At 38.6% G+C, this 18711-nt stretch overlaps 1 protein-coding gene across 3 annotated transcripts in view; it reads right to left on the reverse strand.

Annotated features, from left to right (window-relative positions):
* evla (Enah/Vasp-like a) overlaps positions 1–18711 on the reverse strand; it is a 35026-nt gene that overhangs the window by 6230 nt on the left and 10085 nt on the right. For all 3 annotated transcript variants that reach the window (XM_054613941.1, XM_054613940.1, XM_054613939.1), the window contains exons 2-5: positions 7555–7723; positions 6120–6300; positions 967–1024; positions 597–658 (exon numbers count right to left, since the gene is read on the reverse strand). In XM_054613941.1, the coding sequence (XP_054469916.1) occupies positions 597–658; positions 967–1024; positions 6120–6300; positions 7555–7723 (470 nt within the window). The remainder of the gene's footprint in view (positions 1–596; positions 659–966; positions 1025–6119; positions 6301–7554; positions 7724–18711) is intronic.

Raw genomic sequence — 18711 nt, forward strand, 5'->3', positions numbered from 1 at the left:
GAGCATGTTGCAGGGACAGAGGGGTAACTGATATCGCCACTGACAGCAGGGACAGAGGAGGATGTTTAAGTCTGAATGTATATTTAGGAGGCAGACTTGAACATTTATATGTGCGCATGGATAAAAAAAGCATAAGGGCATACAGACTGGGGAGTAGTGGTTGAAACTAAGGCGGGAAACACCAACACAAACCACAGCGGGAAAGACTGTTTACCTCTAGTAACCTATTGTGTCAGGGTCTGGCATCTGTGGTATTTAGTAATGATACAATCACCTGTTTGCTAAGGGAAAGTAAAGTGTGCTCTGCCTGAGATGGATAACTTACCTCATCAATAAAACACAAAGCAGAGCAAATATCATTTGCTCCTCAGCAAGGTTGTTTGTTGACAGCTGGAGTGTGCGTGAGCTTTTTCCATTTTTCTTTCTAAAAAGCATGTGTAGCTAGGAGAATATGATATGCATCCTTTGATTCATTTCGGTCCCCGGAGCAGGTTGTATGAGTGTGTGTGTGTGTGTGTGTGTGTGTGTGTGTGTGTGTGTGTGTGTGTGTGTGTGTGTTTTATCCAGCTGGGTGTGGGTGTTTGTTTAAGCCTCACCTGATCCTGACGTTCGTCGCTCCCTCTCCTTGTGCGCCTGCATCTGATGTTGCTCCATCATCCTATGAAGTGGAAGCATGTCACTGCTTTTTAAGCTTTTTTTTTCTGATCAGTCTGTTTCAATAAACTAAGCCCGATGTGTAGTTTTGTGTAGTCGCTGTCCTTAAATTAAGATCTGAACGGATCATAGTGCCACACAATCAGAAGAAGCAGCAGACGGCAGCAGCAAAGAGGACTAAGACGCTTTGTTTTGTATTGCAGTGTCTTCTTCCATATGCTCAGAGTCTTACTGTCGTATGTATTAATGTTTGCTTCTCTTTGTAAAGACAGCTTCATGTATGCTCTTGTGTACAGCGCTTAGAAATCGTACCTCCTCTGTGCCTCGCTTTCCTCTGAGGAGGGCCCATTTTGGCGCTGGACAACTGGACCTGAAAGACACAAAGGAAGAAAATAAATCAATCACAGATAAACAAAACGCAGTCAATCAATCAATGAACCACACATCAGCCATCATCTGTACTCCTAAATAAGATACGCGTTTAAGGCCCAGCTCTCCTTTTATGTTAACACCTTCTTTACTTTTTTAATAATTTAAAGAAGATTTATACCATTTTAGATTTTTTTTTTTTTAGGTCATTTATTAAGCATACCAGCATGTTTGTTTTATCATTGTAAACTGAATATGTTTGATTGGTAAACGTATTCAGGCTAAAAGCATTCCCCTTCAGCACTGAATATAAGATTTACTGCAGTAGACACCATAAGAAGCCAGATAACCTCAGAGTTTATGAGTGTACTACTGAGAGAGAAAAAGAAGTAAATGTTTGACATAAATATCATGCTGATATTTGACGGCTGGCTAGTCAATGCTATGAACTAATGCACGTTTCTATGATGCATGTCAACACCCAGCTGAGTCCTGGTGCCCTTCAAGCCTAAACCTTCTGTTCCTTTTAACCTTCTCCTCTTATTCTCTTCATTTGTTCTCCTTTTAACCTGTTTAAACTCCATGTTTCACTTCTAGTTTGTATTTACTCTTACCACCCCCCTGCTTCTTCCTGGCCATTTTTTATCTTGTCTCCTCTCCCTTCAATATTTCGCAACTGTAGTTTGTTATGTACCTTATTTCACAGCATGGAGGTGCATGTGTAGCTTTGTTTTTTCACTCTATTATGCCCCTTTATATCCCGCTGTAACAATTAGTTGTCCTGTGCCTCTCTGTCTGGGTTGTTTTCACTGTAGGATTGAACACGCGTGTAACATCTCTCAGTCTTTGTACAACATGTGTGAGTTCACTAGGGAGTTATTACGAGAAACATTCCCATCTGTAAACAAGCCCTCAAAATGATCATCGTTTTACATAAAATAGTCCCAGCAGCGAGAGCAGGAAGAGAAGCTGTGTTTACTAAATGAACAGACCACAGCAGGCCTCATGTGAGGAACTGTGACTTTGCCCTGGAGAGCCAACAAACCCTTTAAAATGTTATTTGCTCAACATGTTGCCAGCCACAGGAATTCAAACATTAGACCACAGCAGGAAAGAATATAAGAGGAAGAAACAGAAATATAAAACAGGGACATATGCAAATAATTGAAATTAACATATATTTAGCATAATTGTAGGGATCAAAATACATTGGACTGGTTAGCAATAAAGTTCTGTCATCAAAAGATAACTTATCAGCATTTAAGTCACTATGTCAACATTGTTTAGAGTTGTCAAATTATCGGCAACATTTAGCATCTCAGTTTAGCACTTTGCTTGTTGACCAACTACAGACAGACAGTCTTCACCCCCCCCACCCCTCCCGCTGAGTGACGAAGTTAGAGCCTCATTCTGGGGCGGCTATTAACGGGGAGCAACAGGCAGAGCACTTATCATATATCATCAGAATACCAGTCATTAAACTTCAACGCCTGATGTGACATCAAGGACGCCCACGGGTGATATTTCCATTTACTGTGTCTGGAGCACAGGTGGGCGGGGCAGTGGCTTCAAACTGCAGTTTGAAAGCACTATATTGATCAGAGCGAGGGGTGGAAAGTGAATTGTGAGACCCTTTTTGTGACAAATATAATACTCGCTTTTCATTTGACTCTTTTGTGTTTTTTTGATTCATTTTTATTTTGCAGCAAATGTGTCCTTTGTCTGTCAGACAAGAGATTTCCATTCCTGTATTATGAAGGGTTTTGGCTAAAATGTGACCCATTTTGCCACATACTAACTCTTTAACACACTTTTATTTGACTTTCACAAATTTGACAGGTTAATGTATTAAAAGAAGTTCACAAGAATCTGACAAGCTTATTACAATAAAATACAAATTTAATATATATGCACACACAAAAAAAGAGAATTTTTTTCTTGTTAACTAAGACAAATGTGATTTGGCTCAAAACCCTTAACGTGTACATTGTGTTTTTTGTCCTCAGCCAGTAACAGACTATCTATTCTAAGTGAAGGCATCACTTGCTGATAATGACATACTTAAATTGATTCTGCCACAGCTGACCTGGTTAGTGTATTTCTTTGTTTTGGGTACTATAATGAGAAGCACGGAAAAAATTTGTGAAACCTGTTTCCTTTGCTTCTTGACACTCCTGAACTCTGCTTGTTAGCTCATGGTTATTATGCGCTCTGCTGGCAAAGCTGCACATTAAATTGAGCAAATACTCTGACCAGGTCACTGAAATAATAACTGTTTACTTTGGTCAATCTTCATTAAGCTCTTTAGATTACCATCCAGATTTTGAATAAGCTTTCAGATCACAACGAACGCGACTCTAAATAGGAATTTATACAAATACAAATATTCTGTGACACCCTGCAGGCTTTGTTAATGTACGCCTTCTCTTTAAGTATCAGACTGACACTGCTTTTTAATAATGTTTGCACCAGCAGAAAATTTGTTTCAGAAACAAACTGCAAAGAAATGATTCAACAATAAAAACGAACAAATACAGAAAAAACTTTTTGCAGCATGCACCTACACAAGAACTTCAGTTTGTATTATTTTTAGGTCAGACTTCACTCCTGAAACTCAATTAACCTTTCTGCAGACATTAACGCGGTAGATGTGAAGGAGACAATTATCAGCCCGCGTTGTGCTGTCCTGCATGTGTATCCATGCATAAGTGTGTTTCTACTGCTGACGTGGTGCATGGTATACGTCGCTAGCTGTTGCCATGGTGAAGGAAGGACAGGACGCCCAGGGGAAGAGAGGGCCTGATCAGACTTGTAAGCATTTTATGGGTGCTCAAGAGACCAACGTATGTGTGTAGTTGTTTTAATATGTGATCAAAGGAGATCAATTATTCCTCCCTCTTCTAGTCCCATTTATTGTTCTTTATCACTCACAAGGACACACAAGTAAAAACTTATGAATTAATAACATGATTCTCCCCAGAAGCAGCATGAATGAAACAGAAACAGAAAGATGGACAGAATCACTTTGCCACCTTCACTTACATGTTCCAAAGTGTTATCTGACTTTATTCAGATTCATACTTTATTCTGAATCTGAAAGTGGATGTCCGGTGTGGAAGTACCTCTTTTGATTCGCTTAGTTTTCCAGATTAGACAATAAAGTGTAGTTTAGTATTACCCCTTCTCAGATATTGAGGATTAAACGACAATTCTTCATTATAAATTTCATGCTGTGAGCAGATTCATTGTTGAGCTCTACAAAACATTTTCAGGCTTTCCTTCCCCTTTCCTGGCAGACATGTAAAAATAATCCTTTAAAATAATTAATCAGAAGCCACTTTTTCTCTTCTTCAATCTAATAGCTACAGCCAATTTAAATGTGGGGTAGAAAAGCTTTGCTTGAAGGTTGAGGTTGAGAACCATTGGTTTATAATTAAACAATGCATTGTATTTATTAAGCTTATTAGATGTCTATAGAGGATAAATGTAGAGGATTAAAAAGTACAATATTTCCAGCTGAAATGCTGCGGAGTAAAAGTATAAAAGTAGCATAAAATGTTAAAAACAAGTAAATTAAATGTACCACCAAACTGCACTTGAGTAATTGTCTTTTCCACCATGATTACCTATTCACCAAAACCTACAGTTTCTTCTTCTTAGTGAGAAAATAACTGATGCTCAATTTCTGTAAGCACAGAGAACATGCATGGCTAGTGGACATATTCCTCTTCAGCTGGACACTTACTGAGGATGATGATGGCTGAAGAAACCCTTCTGAGGACACCAGGTGAAAACTCTGGAGTCAGCATGATTTTCCCACAGCCTACTCAGAACTATACGATACTTTTTATGTAACTAAGTTACTTCTTTCAGCCAGAAACAGCATTAAAAATGTACGTAAGTAAAAATGTTTGCCCTGCATCACGAGGCTCATGATCCCACATCCAAATGAACCCCAAAATAAGGAGGGCTGCTATGTGAGCATGCTGGGGTACGACATTAAGGCTCCATATGGGATATTTTAGCCTCCACTAGGAAAGTCACAAGGATGGGATGACACACCGCAGTTAAACACTCACAGATATTCTCTCTCAATATCTTATGCACGCACGCACGCACACACACACACACACACACACACACACACAGAGATTATAAGTAGCTTGTAACTAGAGCTTGTCAGACGCTATTCAGTGAACCAGGAGTAGGCGTGAGTTTGGCTTCAAATGCATTAAAGGGTTCCAACAGAATTATTTTGCTAGTGTATAAAAACCTTAAAAAAACACAAATCCACTTATTTAAATACAAGTCTCTAATCGTGCTGCATGCTGTACAGAGTTATGTTTTATCTTAAAATCACTGAAAATGTATTTATTGCCATGAAATTAAAATGCATGTTTAAATGAGGACACAATTCAGCCAGCAACCAACCAGCCTCTGATATTGTTGTTATTGTTTGGTTTAGCATGCAGAGTGCATGCAGTACATGTTAATAACCAGCAGAGGGTAGTACAGCTTAGTTAAGTGGTTACATTTCATAGGGTTTGAATATTGCAGTGCATTGATTTACTGTTGACATATAATCAACAATTTAGATTATTGTGCTGTTTGAATTTATTGCTGCTATATTTTCTTCTCAACATGCGGTCTGTACACCATGTACATTCTGTTTGACAGAGTAGAGTTTGATGAGAAAGAATCCATTAAAGAGCATCTACGTAGTCAAAACAAACTGAAAACATACGACCATGTGGATTTTTTGCTTGTGGTTACCTGACATTCTTTTGAGAGCAAAAATAGATTCAAACTGTTCACAGATGACGGTTTGAGTCAGCGAAGTCGTAATTTGAACCAAACGGTTCCATCAGCATATTTCCAACATGATTCAGTTTATGATTCAAAAACTTAAATCTCTCATTTCTCTAATGAGACGAGCCATTCAATTAAAAAATGTCTCAGAAAAACCTCACTGCCTGCCAGGAAGTCAAATATTAATGTGGACCTCATAATAAAAATGTAGCTTTATAATGGGATGGATAAAGTGCGCATTAAAATACCAGAAAGCTTCATTTAAAACATATATCGTGTCTCCTTACCTCCACTGTCCGGTGAGCTGAGGACGTTGAGGGCGAACAGCATGGCGTTGGAGAAGGTGGTGGCCTCCTCCTTACTGGCAAAGTTCAGCCCATAAACCTGGCGGGCGTCACGCCACTGATGGAAGGTCGGGGTGGCCTGATTGTATTTCAGTCCCTTCACTATGGAGTAGTTGATCACCACCTTTAGTAGGGGAAGTAAAATTAAGCTGTTAATTAAAATGTTACGTAGATTTGATAATGTGCAACTGGCTGCTCACTCATAAAGGAACATATTTTGTTTATGAAGTATTTTACTCAATGTACTTCGACAGTTGGTGTTGAGGGGAGTGGAAGGAGGTTCTTACTAATATTCTGCCCCACATTTGATCAGCTATAATACGAGTGTCCAACTTCTCCACTCCACTCAATGATTTTCTAACCTCTCATGTATGTAACTCAAATGTCCAATGAGGATACATTCAGAGAAACATTACTTAAATACAGTTGTTTGGGGTCAATTTGTCACTAAGTATAATTTTCTATTGTGTGTTGTTCAATTTCTAAATGTGGACTTTTAAACAAAAGGCATCAGGTTTACCCTGAGATCATTATGTAGCATATTCAACAAACATACATGCTACAATCCATTGAAAAAAGGAAGAAACAAATGATATTGTAATACAACCTAAAAACAATAAGGCACGTTACTATGATCACACAAATCCTTTGTTTGTAAAATCTCATGTTATGAAATTTAATGATTTGGTATATTGTAAAATAATGCAAACAATGTTCAGAGCTGAAACAAATTCACTACCAGACTGTGTACAAAGGTTTTTTTCAATACACGAGTGTAAATATGATTTGAGAGATTCATTTCTATTGTTTGGGTTAAAGTATGGAACAATTCTAATATAATGTAAGAATGTGTAACTCTTTTTTGGTTTTCAAAAGGACTGTTTATAAAACTATTTTTGAGGGTTACAAGTCTGAATTAAATATATGTTTTATTTTCTTTTTTTATATATTTTGTTTTCTTGAGGTTGGCTTTATTGATGGGAAAGTAGGATAGGCATACATATAAGCTTAATGCTTCTGCCTATGCCTTTTCAGTTATATTGTATACTATATTATATATAGGCTGTAAACATTGTATTGTGTGTGATGACTGAATAAAAACACTAACTAACTAACTAACTAACTAACTAACTAACTACTGTTAAATTATTTTAATTGGAAAAACTGTTAAAACTGTCAATCATGAGCTAAAAGTAATGCCACATACAGTATATTTCTGACAGCTCTGATATATCCAACTTGGCACTTACTAATATGGAAGTACCTGAAAACAGCAAATATGGACGCCTTACATCAGTCAAAGAACATGTAATTAAGAACAGGAAAAACCCGCTCATCACCAGTGACTGTGATGCTGATTATATTCTGCGTGTCTCACCTGCTGGTCCTGCAGTTTGACGCCCACCACTCTGAAGGTGTTGTTGGCAGTGTTGTGGTAGATGTTGATGCGGCTGAAGCCCTGCTGCCCAGGCTTGATGGGCACCCACTTCTTACTGGCATCGTCGTAGACCATCACAGAGGCCCGCGCCTGGCAGATACTCTGTTCACTGATGGAAGAGAGAGAGGACATAAGACAAGGCCCGTTAAATATTGTAATACTGTAGAGAGACAAATAGAGATCCACTTCATGTATTTTTTCAGAGAGCGTTCTTTTGTCATTCTATCCAAAAAAATCTCTGACCAATTTCTAAGATCATTTAAGCACCTTGTCATTTGAACAAAGGTAAATCATTTTCTTAGCGCTCGACAACAACATAATTCATTTATGTTAGGCAAAAGAAAAAAAAGAAATCTAAATCTCATAGGCGTTCACACTGTAGATGTAATAATTGGTCTTGGTTCAAGACATTCAACGAATCATGAAAGAGGCTTTTATGAGAAACTAAGTTGAGCAATGAAAGCTAATAGGTCAGAAAATAACTGAGTGGGCACTGGGAAGGATTCAGTTCCCAACAGTAGAGAATATTAGATTATAGAGATGCTTCACTGCACTCTGACTGTTACTGTTGACCAGAATAGTGTAAATCTGATGGTGGTCGATGAAGGGAAACCAATGAATCAGAGTTGCTGTATAATCATTTGGTTAGCCGAGGGGTCACTGAGGAGCCCCACCTTTCTGCAGTTACAACATCAGGAGTAACAAACTGCCACTGTAGATGTCAGCGGCGTGTGTGCTGAGAAGAGAGGGTGGGTTGCCATTTTTAAAAGCTATAAAGACAACCTCAACCTTAAACCGAACTCTGGAAAATCCCCCTTTTCCTGCTCGCCTTTACTGTGGCGTGGTGTGGTGGCACCATTACAGCACATGAAGAAATGTTTAGAGGTATCACTGCAGACGGGTGTGCGCGATGTGTCGGGTAATAATACAGTGTGTTAAAAAAAACCTGTGTTTGATCAGCAAACGTATCGCCGCTGGAGACTCATTGGGTAAAAAAGCGAATGAAAAGTTGCACAAACACACACGAGGACGCATAAATAATCATGTTCACAACCACAAAGCTGAAAGGGAAAAAATAGACATGTGATGCAGCCATTGACTTATGTGGCTGAGGCAAATCACATCACAAAAATGTCCACTTCCAAGAGATACAGCTTGAGTTTATAAAATAAAGAGCCGTGTCTGTCATGTGTGACCACTGTTATGACCTTAGCACCGTATGTGCCTGAAGGTGAAAACACATAACAGCAGGTGGAGAGGAGATGAGGACCAGCAGAGGTGAGGTTCACTCGCAGAACCTGTGAATTGACTAAACGCTTCTCTAATTTCCCCTTTCAACACCTCAGGGGGAGGCTTTACGGCAGACGGACTCACATTAGCAGTCTGATGGTGTTGGGGCCAAGTAAAGCAAACTAAAGAGCATTGTTGATGTGTTCACTGACTGTCAAACTATTCCAGAGCCTCAATCTCTGCAAGAGTTCATATAAGACATGACAAAATAAAATGTAAGTTAAGTCACTGCAGCAGCAAAAGGAAATACAATCAGGTGAAAAAGGAGCCGAACTAGAGGTGGGCAGCTTCACAAAATATGTTAGGGCTTTATATAAATGTTATTATCTGCCAATTATTTTCAACCAATTAATAGGTGTAATAATGAATGCCATGAAGTAGGAAAAACACCCGGCATGACTTTCCAGAGCCCAAAGGGGAATCTTCTGATTTGTCTGACTAACACTTAAAAAACCCAACGATATTTATTTACTATCATATATCTTATGAACATAAAGCTAATGTACTAGTGTTGGTCTCCTTCATTGACAAATTGATTATATTACAAATTGTTGCAGCTTTAAAGATTTTTTACATAACCTGATGCAGTTTTCTTGTTATTTAGTACATTTTCAAAAGGAAAATGTATGGAGTGCTGAAGACATTATTACATTGAATTTTACAAAACAATAATATTTGAGTATTAGGAATGACACACTGGACATGCTGACCCTGTTAGAGCGGGTTCCCAGCAGCATAACACTGTATAAGTTATGAGGCTATGGAAAAAAGTGGGTGACAAGAACCAAAAGTATGATTAATTGTTCTATTACCTTGACTATTGAACAAAAAGCCAGAAGTGAATGAGCTTACAGCGTGTAATGTTATAACCCTAGCAATTTAGTACAATTATAAAAACCAAGAAGCAGATATATGAGGTTTTCTTTCACCAGCGATTATCAAGGGCTGGGATTTGTTTTCAAGGCCCAGAGGACTGCAGTCACATTCAAAAGCCAACATGTGCCCCCCCACTCTGAAAACCTTTCCTTTGAGATGCAAATCTGCAGGAGGTAGACAACTGACACCTGAGAGACCCCCCCCCCCCCCACCGGACCGATCTAACACATCCTGCCATCGTCTGCTCTCCGGGTCCTTTACGACCGTCTGAACGGCCTCAAATAACTCAGTGATGAGATAGTGTTGCTTATATTTGCTTCATTCAAACCCTGCATACCTGATGTTTACTCTGATGCAAAATGTGCATTTTGGATGAATTGCCATAAAATCTTCAGTATAAGGAATGAACTTTTATTTCCATTTTTTATTTAATTAAAAAATCTTTGGATGATGGCAATGTCAGAGTTTAATAACATGTTTGACACATGAAATAAAGAGGTTTATTTCTGCGCAACAACATCAGAAAGTCTGAGAATAAACTGCCAAGAGATGTCATACCGTTCCTCAGGGAGAAGCCTTTCAAGCTCACTTGACAGATGGATTTCAGCAACTACTACCAGGATTACAACCACCCGGCCTCTGTCAAATATCCATCATTCCACACTGCACAACTGCTGTCGAGTTAACCGGCAGCAATATCATATCAAAGCTATCACAACACCATTTATTCATGCCAATGATTCGAGCAGAGAGATATTTTGTAGATTGTTAAATGTTGTAAGGCAGTAAGACAAGTTTTAGTGTAGATGTTGAAGCTGATCTTGGCTGGAAAATAGTTACACAATAAATATTCTCCACCCAGGGACAAACAGGAACTCCAAAATCAAACAGGAAACACATTTGTCTTTTACACAAGCAGATGTGAACGCAAAGTTCCTCAAATACATTCATATATAGAACAGATTTTGATCTCAACAATTCAATCCGGATGAAATTTAAAATCCTTTTTTGACAGCTCTGACACAAGCTTAACCTCATGCATTTTACTCCTTATATATCAAGATAAGAAAACAAAAACTTTTCCTGTGGAAAATAATAATCAATTTCTTTACTGAGGCTGCAGGATATGGAAATCTGAAAAGTTCACTGCCTTGACATTTGAGGAGAACCTCCCATACTGAATGCATAACCATGAGGGATAACTACAGACATCATGTTTCCTACATCTCTAAATAAGTTTAACAGACTCTCTAATCACATAACTAACACTTCTCTCCACTTCAGAAACCCGGCAGACCACCAGAGGCTCTCTGGGAAAAGACAGGGAGGGGAGGAGGGAGGTGGCTGCATCGCTGCGATGGATCTTCTTACAAAAACAGGCCCTATTTCTGGAGCAGTTTGGGCCAGAGGGATGGAGTGCCTCCAGCTTGAAGCTGACGGTTTCAGTTCTCTTCAAGCAGTCAGAAATAAAGCAAGCGTCTTGGTTACTCCTCCTTTACATAGAGTGTGTTGCTCAATCAACACATCGTGGGATGTAGATCTGACTTAAGCAATTTCTCTTTAACTGAAGCGCTAAGCTACATCTTCACAGAGCAGCTCAGCTAATTTCTCCCACTTCTGAGAGTGTGCTAAATGCTTCTGTGTGTTGTTACTGAGGGCGGTGGACTCTCATAGGTCACATGATAAAGAGGAGACAAGGCACAATGGGGCACATGATAGCTGCTTAACATCACAGCTACTCCTACCGACTAAAAAAAGGAAAGTAAATTCCAGATTGAGGCCCCTCGCTTGTTACTCGCTTCGATTTTAAGATGTAAAAAAGTGAAGACTGAGTAAAGTGATTGCAGAGAAGAGAGGCAAAGAAAACTATGTGACTATGTGTTGGTGACGAAAGGATAGCAGGCGATCCGGCATAACCTTAAAAAGGTCAGCTATTGCTGAAAATCCCAATCAGTGACATTAACATAACATGATGAACCAAACTGATGTTCAGAGCAGGAATGTTCATGACATAACTAAAGGTCAAATTAAAGGACAAAAAACAGGATTTCTGATTATATGAACTACAAAGAAGTCACATTTTTTCAATGATAAACCAAAATTAAAGTTTCTTATTGGCACTTCTGAGATAATCAATGACAAGCAATGATGATACAGAAATTCATCCTTGTTCTGTAAATAATGATTTAAGCAATAGACTATTTTCACAGCAGATTTTTTGACTTGTCAAAGCAGGAAACGCACATGAAGGGATAACGTTAAGTGACCCAGTAAGTGAGAATGCACAATACCAGAGCACTGGAACTGGCTCAACTAGAGGGAGATCAGCATTGTGTCAAGTAGCAACCTCAACTAAACTAATAAAACCTTATCAATGAGCTATTTAAAAAAGAAAAAGACACAAAAATGCTTTGTAGAGCTGAGGGGAACTGCAGAGTCAGGTTGTATTTCTCAGTAGGTTCATCTCTACATGTGACTTCTTTGTTAGTATAAAAATATTGATTACAGACGCTCTAAGCAGTTGAGAGCTGGAATAAACTACAGCTGATCTTTGGCCTCTCAAATCCTCTGAGGATGGAAGCCTGCTGGTATTTCCCCTCTATAGACTACATCTTTAAAAATGCATAAGCACTTCCCCACAACCAGCTCATAAATATAAAAAGAGATATACCGTATGTTTCTCACAGCACACTGACAGGATCATAAGAGCACAAATGTTAAAAATGTTGCATCTTTGCTATTATCTGACAATATATTTGTATTGTTTCAGAAAAAAAAGCATTTATCCTGAATTTAATGTACTAGTCTGGTTCCTAAAAAGCATCATCTTAACTTGATGTAGCCCACAGATCCTGTCTGAGCATTTCATTGTTTTTGCTGGACTAAGCAGATTTCTCAGTGGAGGATGAATAGTATTCATCTCAAAAGGCAGCCCGAGAAGAAAAAAGAAGAGTTGTTTAGAGAGAGAAAGAGATGAGAAGAGGATATTGAAAAACAAGAGAGGATATGAAGGCTTCTGCCACACTGAGCGCTTCCTCATGTCAAATAAGCCTCATAGGCAATGGTGAAAAGGAGGACACATTCTCAGGCTTTTGAATTAAGCACTTCCCTGCACACATGGTTAGACATATGTGCCCCTCCCTCACCTCACCCTCCACACAAATCCTACACACACACACACACACACACACACAAAGTGTCACGGCTGTGTATTTTAAGTCCATTAACACGTCACACATGCTGAAAGGAATGATGCCTGTATACATGAGGGGTTCAGTGTGCATATTAAGGAACAGTAGTTTCATGTTTCTGTGACATTCATCGGCTTCATGATGAGATCAGTGGATGTATTTAGGCTGGGGAAGTGTTTGCTTGGCATACTGAGAGGGTGGGTCGGGGTGGTGGGGTGTATGTGGCGTTCTCTCTGGGTAGCACCCAAGGGCAGAGCTTCTGTTATCATGGCAATTGGCTTTTGTCGGCGTGGTAATTGTGTCACCCTGCTGGTTCACGGTGGAAGGCACCCGAACAGACCCGAACAAATGCTGAGCCATTCAACACGGCCTGGCACGGCCGGCTCATGACAGCATTTTAGATTTGTTGGGCTGTGATGAAAACTAAATGTTAAAAACACGACCAAAGGCTTCCAAAGCTGTAGAGAAGTGTTGAGCCACCGATAAGTGGTGCAGTAGTAAGTCCTTACATTTTTCCTTGACTAGTGCAGTTAGATTAGCTTAGCTTTTGTGTGGTCATGCAGCAGCGCCACTCAAACTAAGTCAACTATTTTTCCAAAGATGAAATAATGATCTAATAAGCATCACATTGCATTTCTGTATCTTTTTAAATAGTATTTCAGGGGCATTTTATCAATTTCTTTGACAGTAGAGAGATGAGAGGAAATGACAGAGATGGTAAACGTCATTAAACAAAGGTCCTGACTGGACTCAAACTGGGGATGTTTATGGTCTGAAACTTAAACCCGTAGGTCACCAGGATGCCTCGCCATTTCTGTACTCTTAGTTAGTTAATACTTTTTTCTATGAATAAGGATATGCCCACTTCCTGTTTGTGTCTGTAGCCACAGCAGAAGAAAAGTTCCAAAACAGTTATTGTTGGGTTTTGTATTATTTGCGTTAACTATTTTTCAAGAAGTAATGCTTTGATGAGTTTACAGTAAATAAACTCACAGTGTTGAAGGAACTGCATTTTCCTAACACAGCTGCTACTAAATACAATAGACATCCAGCTACACCAGGCCAATCTAAGAGTTTCATTTTCAAACCGCATGCAGAAACAGAAAATAAGCTTTCCTGAGTTCCTTTGGCAGCGAATCGGTGTAGGAAAAATTTAAAATCCTCCAAAAACCAAACCAAAACCAAAGCTTTTTGTTTTAAAGAATATGCCTTTAGAGGCACCATCTGCATACAAATCATGTTACATATAAGGGGAATCAGAGAGTCCTGTAATCAGCGTTATTCATCATCTTTCATGTCTCAACTCAACTAGCTTTAGAGGAAATAATTGATGGCTAAAATAATGAGAGAACTGATACATAGAAACAAAAATAAATCATAATTAATTTCTCATCTGTCACATCAGAGGTACAAACAAAGCAAATCATTTATCCTGATTATTTACTGCAACTTAGAGGTGCAGCAGTCGATCTGCACAGCTGGTGACAAGGCCACATAACCAATTAATCAATTCATTTCATGCTAATTAAGTCGCTTAAAAAAATCATAACCTCCTGTACAATTATAGCAAGCTGAGAGAGACGAAAGCATCCGGAGAGGCTTCCTGTGCAGCAGGAGTGATAATTACACAGTTTTATGCATCCCTGGTTGGTACTGGAGATAATAAAGACATGCAGTCAGCGTCAGGGAGGGTTTATAACTCTATCTGAGGTTTGGTAAACAAACAATGGCATCCTATCCATCCATATCTGAAATCTGGCTGTTTATTGGGAGGAGAGAGACTCCAAACTGTATCATAAGCATGTTCCAAATTTATCCATCCAGTTTGGGTTCATCCTGGACACAAGAGGAGATGATAACAGGCCCAATAACCTTTCAGTCTACCGTGAGATGTAAAACACAAACAGCTGTCAAGTTGTACCTCAACAAACCCTTTATAATGTCCTGCCACTCTTTTTTTCATATATGAAGAGAAATATATAATTATGCATACCCATACTGTACGTACACCCAAAATAGCAATAATGTATATTGCCTGATTAGGGCAACAGGACCAAACACAAACACACGGTTGCCTTTTTGTACTTGTAAACCTTACTGACATAACCTTAATCTTAGAACCAAATCTGTGTCTTTATTTGCATTTTTCCGTACTTTAACTTGCTATGTTAGCATAAGTGCTTTCACACTGATAAGTATGGCAAAATGCAGTGCACTGCGAGTACCCGAACAGATTGTGTACTCAAAACAGTAAAAAAGTTTGAAGTTTTGGACACTGGACACCTCTCACCCTCAATGCTTGTCATCTTGGCTACACAGCAAAAAGTGAAGGGCCAACTGTCAAGTGAGCAAACAAGCTGACAGATATTCTAATATAATAATGCTCAATTGTTGGCGGTAATGCTCTCTCTGGTTGCAATTTGCCATTAAAAAGAAAAAGCGGTAAATGTTGCAATAATAGTTTTTTGGTAAGTTAACAACAATGTGTTTGATTTGAGACAACACTACCCAGTCGAAATTGAAACAGTATGCAAGTAAATACGCAGTGTACTATATAGAAGTATAAGAATTGGGACACAGTGTGTGTCTTAACTACAAGTTAGTCTTCTGACCAGCCAACATGTCCTCACAATGCACAGATGTCCTTACAACGATGGTTTAACATCTTAATTGGTCCTCACAAAGATAGCAATACAAGCCTCTCCACACACACCCACATTGATTGATTACTGTGTATGGATTTGGTTAGTTGTCTGTTATTATTCTGTCAGTGTGAGGATTATAACCTCCTGGGCATTTTAGGGCAAAGCAAAGCCGCCGCCTGTGTATAGTATAGATGGGGGTGTGTACGTTTACAGTATGGCTGCCTGTGTGTGTGTGTTTGGGTGGGTGCTGGGGACCAGCTGACAGAGGGAAGAGGTCTTTCTGACTGCTTGGATTAGAGACAGAGCCTGGCAGGCAGATCATTACCTCACTGCAGTCTTAAATCTAAATTAACCAGGACTTAACTCTCGTACAAGACCTCTAATCTGCTCCTTGGGGAAAGTACTGTTCACAGGCACACGGAGGGAACGAAGCCTGCAGGAACTAAAAACAGCACAAGCCAACTCAATTTCTGAGAAACAGTGTGAAGCTTGTTCATTTGTAAGTGAGCAAGCTAAGTGCAGTTAGCTTGTTTGGAAGAAACGGCCAGAAACGTGAAATAGAGGCCAGATTTCTAGGATTTCAGTTTAATTGCTGCTTTGGATGTAACACTTGCTACTGAACTACAGTGTATTGAACACTGTAATTAAATCTACAGTCATAAAGGGTTATAATTTAAGTCCTTTTAGCCATGCCATTAAATTATTCAGTTATATTGTCTTTTCTTATTTTAGTTTTTTGTTGGTCATTCCACCACTTTGGTCCAGAGTGAAATATTTCATAAACTATGGGCCAGGAAATTTGGTACAAACATTGATATCCCCTTCAGGATGAATTGTCCTTAGTATCTTTTACATTTTCTCCAGTGCCATCATTTGCTTAAAATTCCCACCAGCCCCAGCTGTACTTAGCTAAATAGCAGATAATAGCAAGCTTACAAGCTAACGATGTGGTGAACCTGGTAAACAGTATACCTGCTAATCATCAGCATGTTAGCATTGTCATTGTGAGAATGTTGCCTAGTCTGTATGCTAAGCTATGCTAGCTGGCTGCTGCTACATATTTACTGCACAGACAGGAGAGTGGTAGCGATCCTCATTTAACTCTCAGTAACAAAGCAAATAAGCAAAAATAAGCAAAATCCCTACTTGCATGTTGAATAGAGCATCATTTCCCACTGCAGGTTTTCAGCTGCTAACAACTTAAAACTTGACCACACTCAAAAGACTGCAACAAAAGACCTGTTTTTCTTTCATACAGAGCTAAATTCTACATGATATTTCTACTGTAAGTATGGCTATGTATGAGATTTTCTATGTCAGATATTAAAACTGAACAATGGAGTAATGTGCTTTTCATAGTAATCATCCTTAAGACCACAATAGTGAGGATTCAGAGACTTTAAAAGGAAGCTTTAAGGACATAGGGATATCTCCATCTCCTCCACTAATGCATCATAGTTACATTAACAACAGGACTATTATATACTGGTATATCAGTTTAGTTTCTCATAATCTATGCAACGTCATCCAAACTGCAAAATCCTTGACCCATTATGTCCAGATTGTGATAACTGTACTAAGCCATAGTGTGTTTATCTAACCCCTGACCCAATGATACCAAAAGTAATGTGTAATACTGCAGAAAGAGCTACAATTAAGCCCCAGATGGGGGAGAGACAAAGAGAGAGAGGGAGACAAAGAGAGTGAGAGAGAGAGAGACAAAGGGAGAGAGTGAGAGAGACAGAGAGACAGAAAGAGAGAGAGAGCAGAGTAATGGCGTTAATGCAAACTGAATTAATGTGCTTATGTTCTTAGCTAAATGTCCCAGTTGTGTGCAAAAAGCTCAATCTCTTGCCATGATGTATCAGTTTGCAGTGCTGCTATGTTTAATTCACACAGAACACTGGCATAAAATGCGTGACCTATATTCTGCATTTTCTTGACTGTGGGATTGACATGTGGTACAAAATGTATGAAAATACATGTTAGTGATTACAGGTTCACAAAATAACACATGAAAGAATGGTCAGCCACATTGTGGATGTTAACTCATTAACTGAATATTTAGTTACTGTAATACTATATGTAGAGTGCATCTAATAATAGTGTCATTCTGTTTATCCATATTGTTTTTCTATCATTGCCACTGTGGATTAGGGGATAAAGATAAAAACCTGTATCACTCCATGTGCAGTTTTTTTAAAATTCTAAAATATCAATTGAAAAGAGGTTTATCGATAAAATAACAGGACAGGAATGTGTATTGTTTTTATCTAATCCAGTAAACGAAATATCTGAAAAATCAAGAAACTAATCAGCAATCATCTCAAGGTATATATTGTTGTATCTTCCTATTTCGTGCTAATTCTGGTCGTTTTCCTAATCCACAGTGAAAGTTATGGATATATTGCTCAGACCTTATAGGACTGTTAAGAAATATATATATATATATATATATATATATACATAGGGCTGATAATGGGAAATTCATATCATTATGTATCATTCGGATTATGAGACTATATAAAATAAATTATCGACTGATAATACAGAGCAAAATTACTTTCATTGATTTGGCTCTACATTCCAATACAGTGGGTGGCACCTTTAAAATTGGTTCGTGATCTGCCAATAAACACAGACAAGAAAAGGAAAAAGAACAATCGTAGCACAGCAACTAGAAAGCCAAAAATGTCATCGCCAGAGTGTTTTTTAGTCTCGGAGGAAGACAACACGTTTGCAATGTTTTTTTGTTTTACTAGAAAATGATAAATAAACAGTCAAACTGTTTTTTGTTTTTGTTGTACTAACAATAGTGATATCAGTTAGATTTGGTTATAGGTTCAGCGCTATGGAATTTAAATCGTCCATCTTTGCTCAATACATCTTAGCCTTTCTTACCCTCAGATGTGCAGAAACTACAGGTTATGAACTTTTTATTTTTAAATACAAAAATGTTATTTTTCATCGGTGTAAGGCAGGTTCTGGTGTCCCACAACTTCAGGTCAGCTTTAAGCAGCAGCTTAAACATTCTGTACACATAAATCCTCATTGTCCTTTATTTTTAAACCCCCATCCTCTCCCTCATGATAACA

Source organism: Anoplopoma fimbria, chromosome 15, assembly GCF_027596085.1.
Source record: "Anoplopoma fimbria isolate UVic2021 breed Golden Eagle Sablefish chromosome 15, Afim_UVic_2022, whole genome shotgun sequence".
In the NCBI taxonomy this organism is placed as follows: domain Eukaryota; kingdom Metazoa; phylum Chordata; class Actinopteri; order Perciformes; family Anoplopomatidae; genus Anoplopoma; species Anoplopoma fimbria.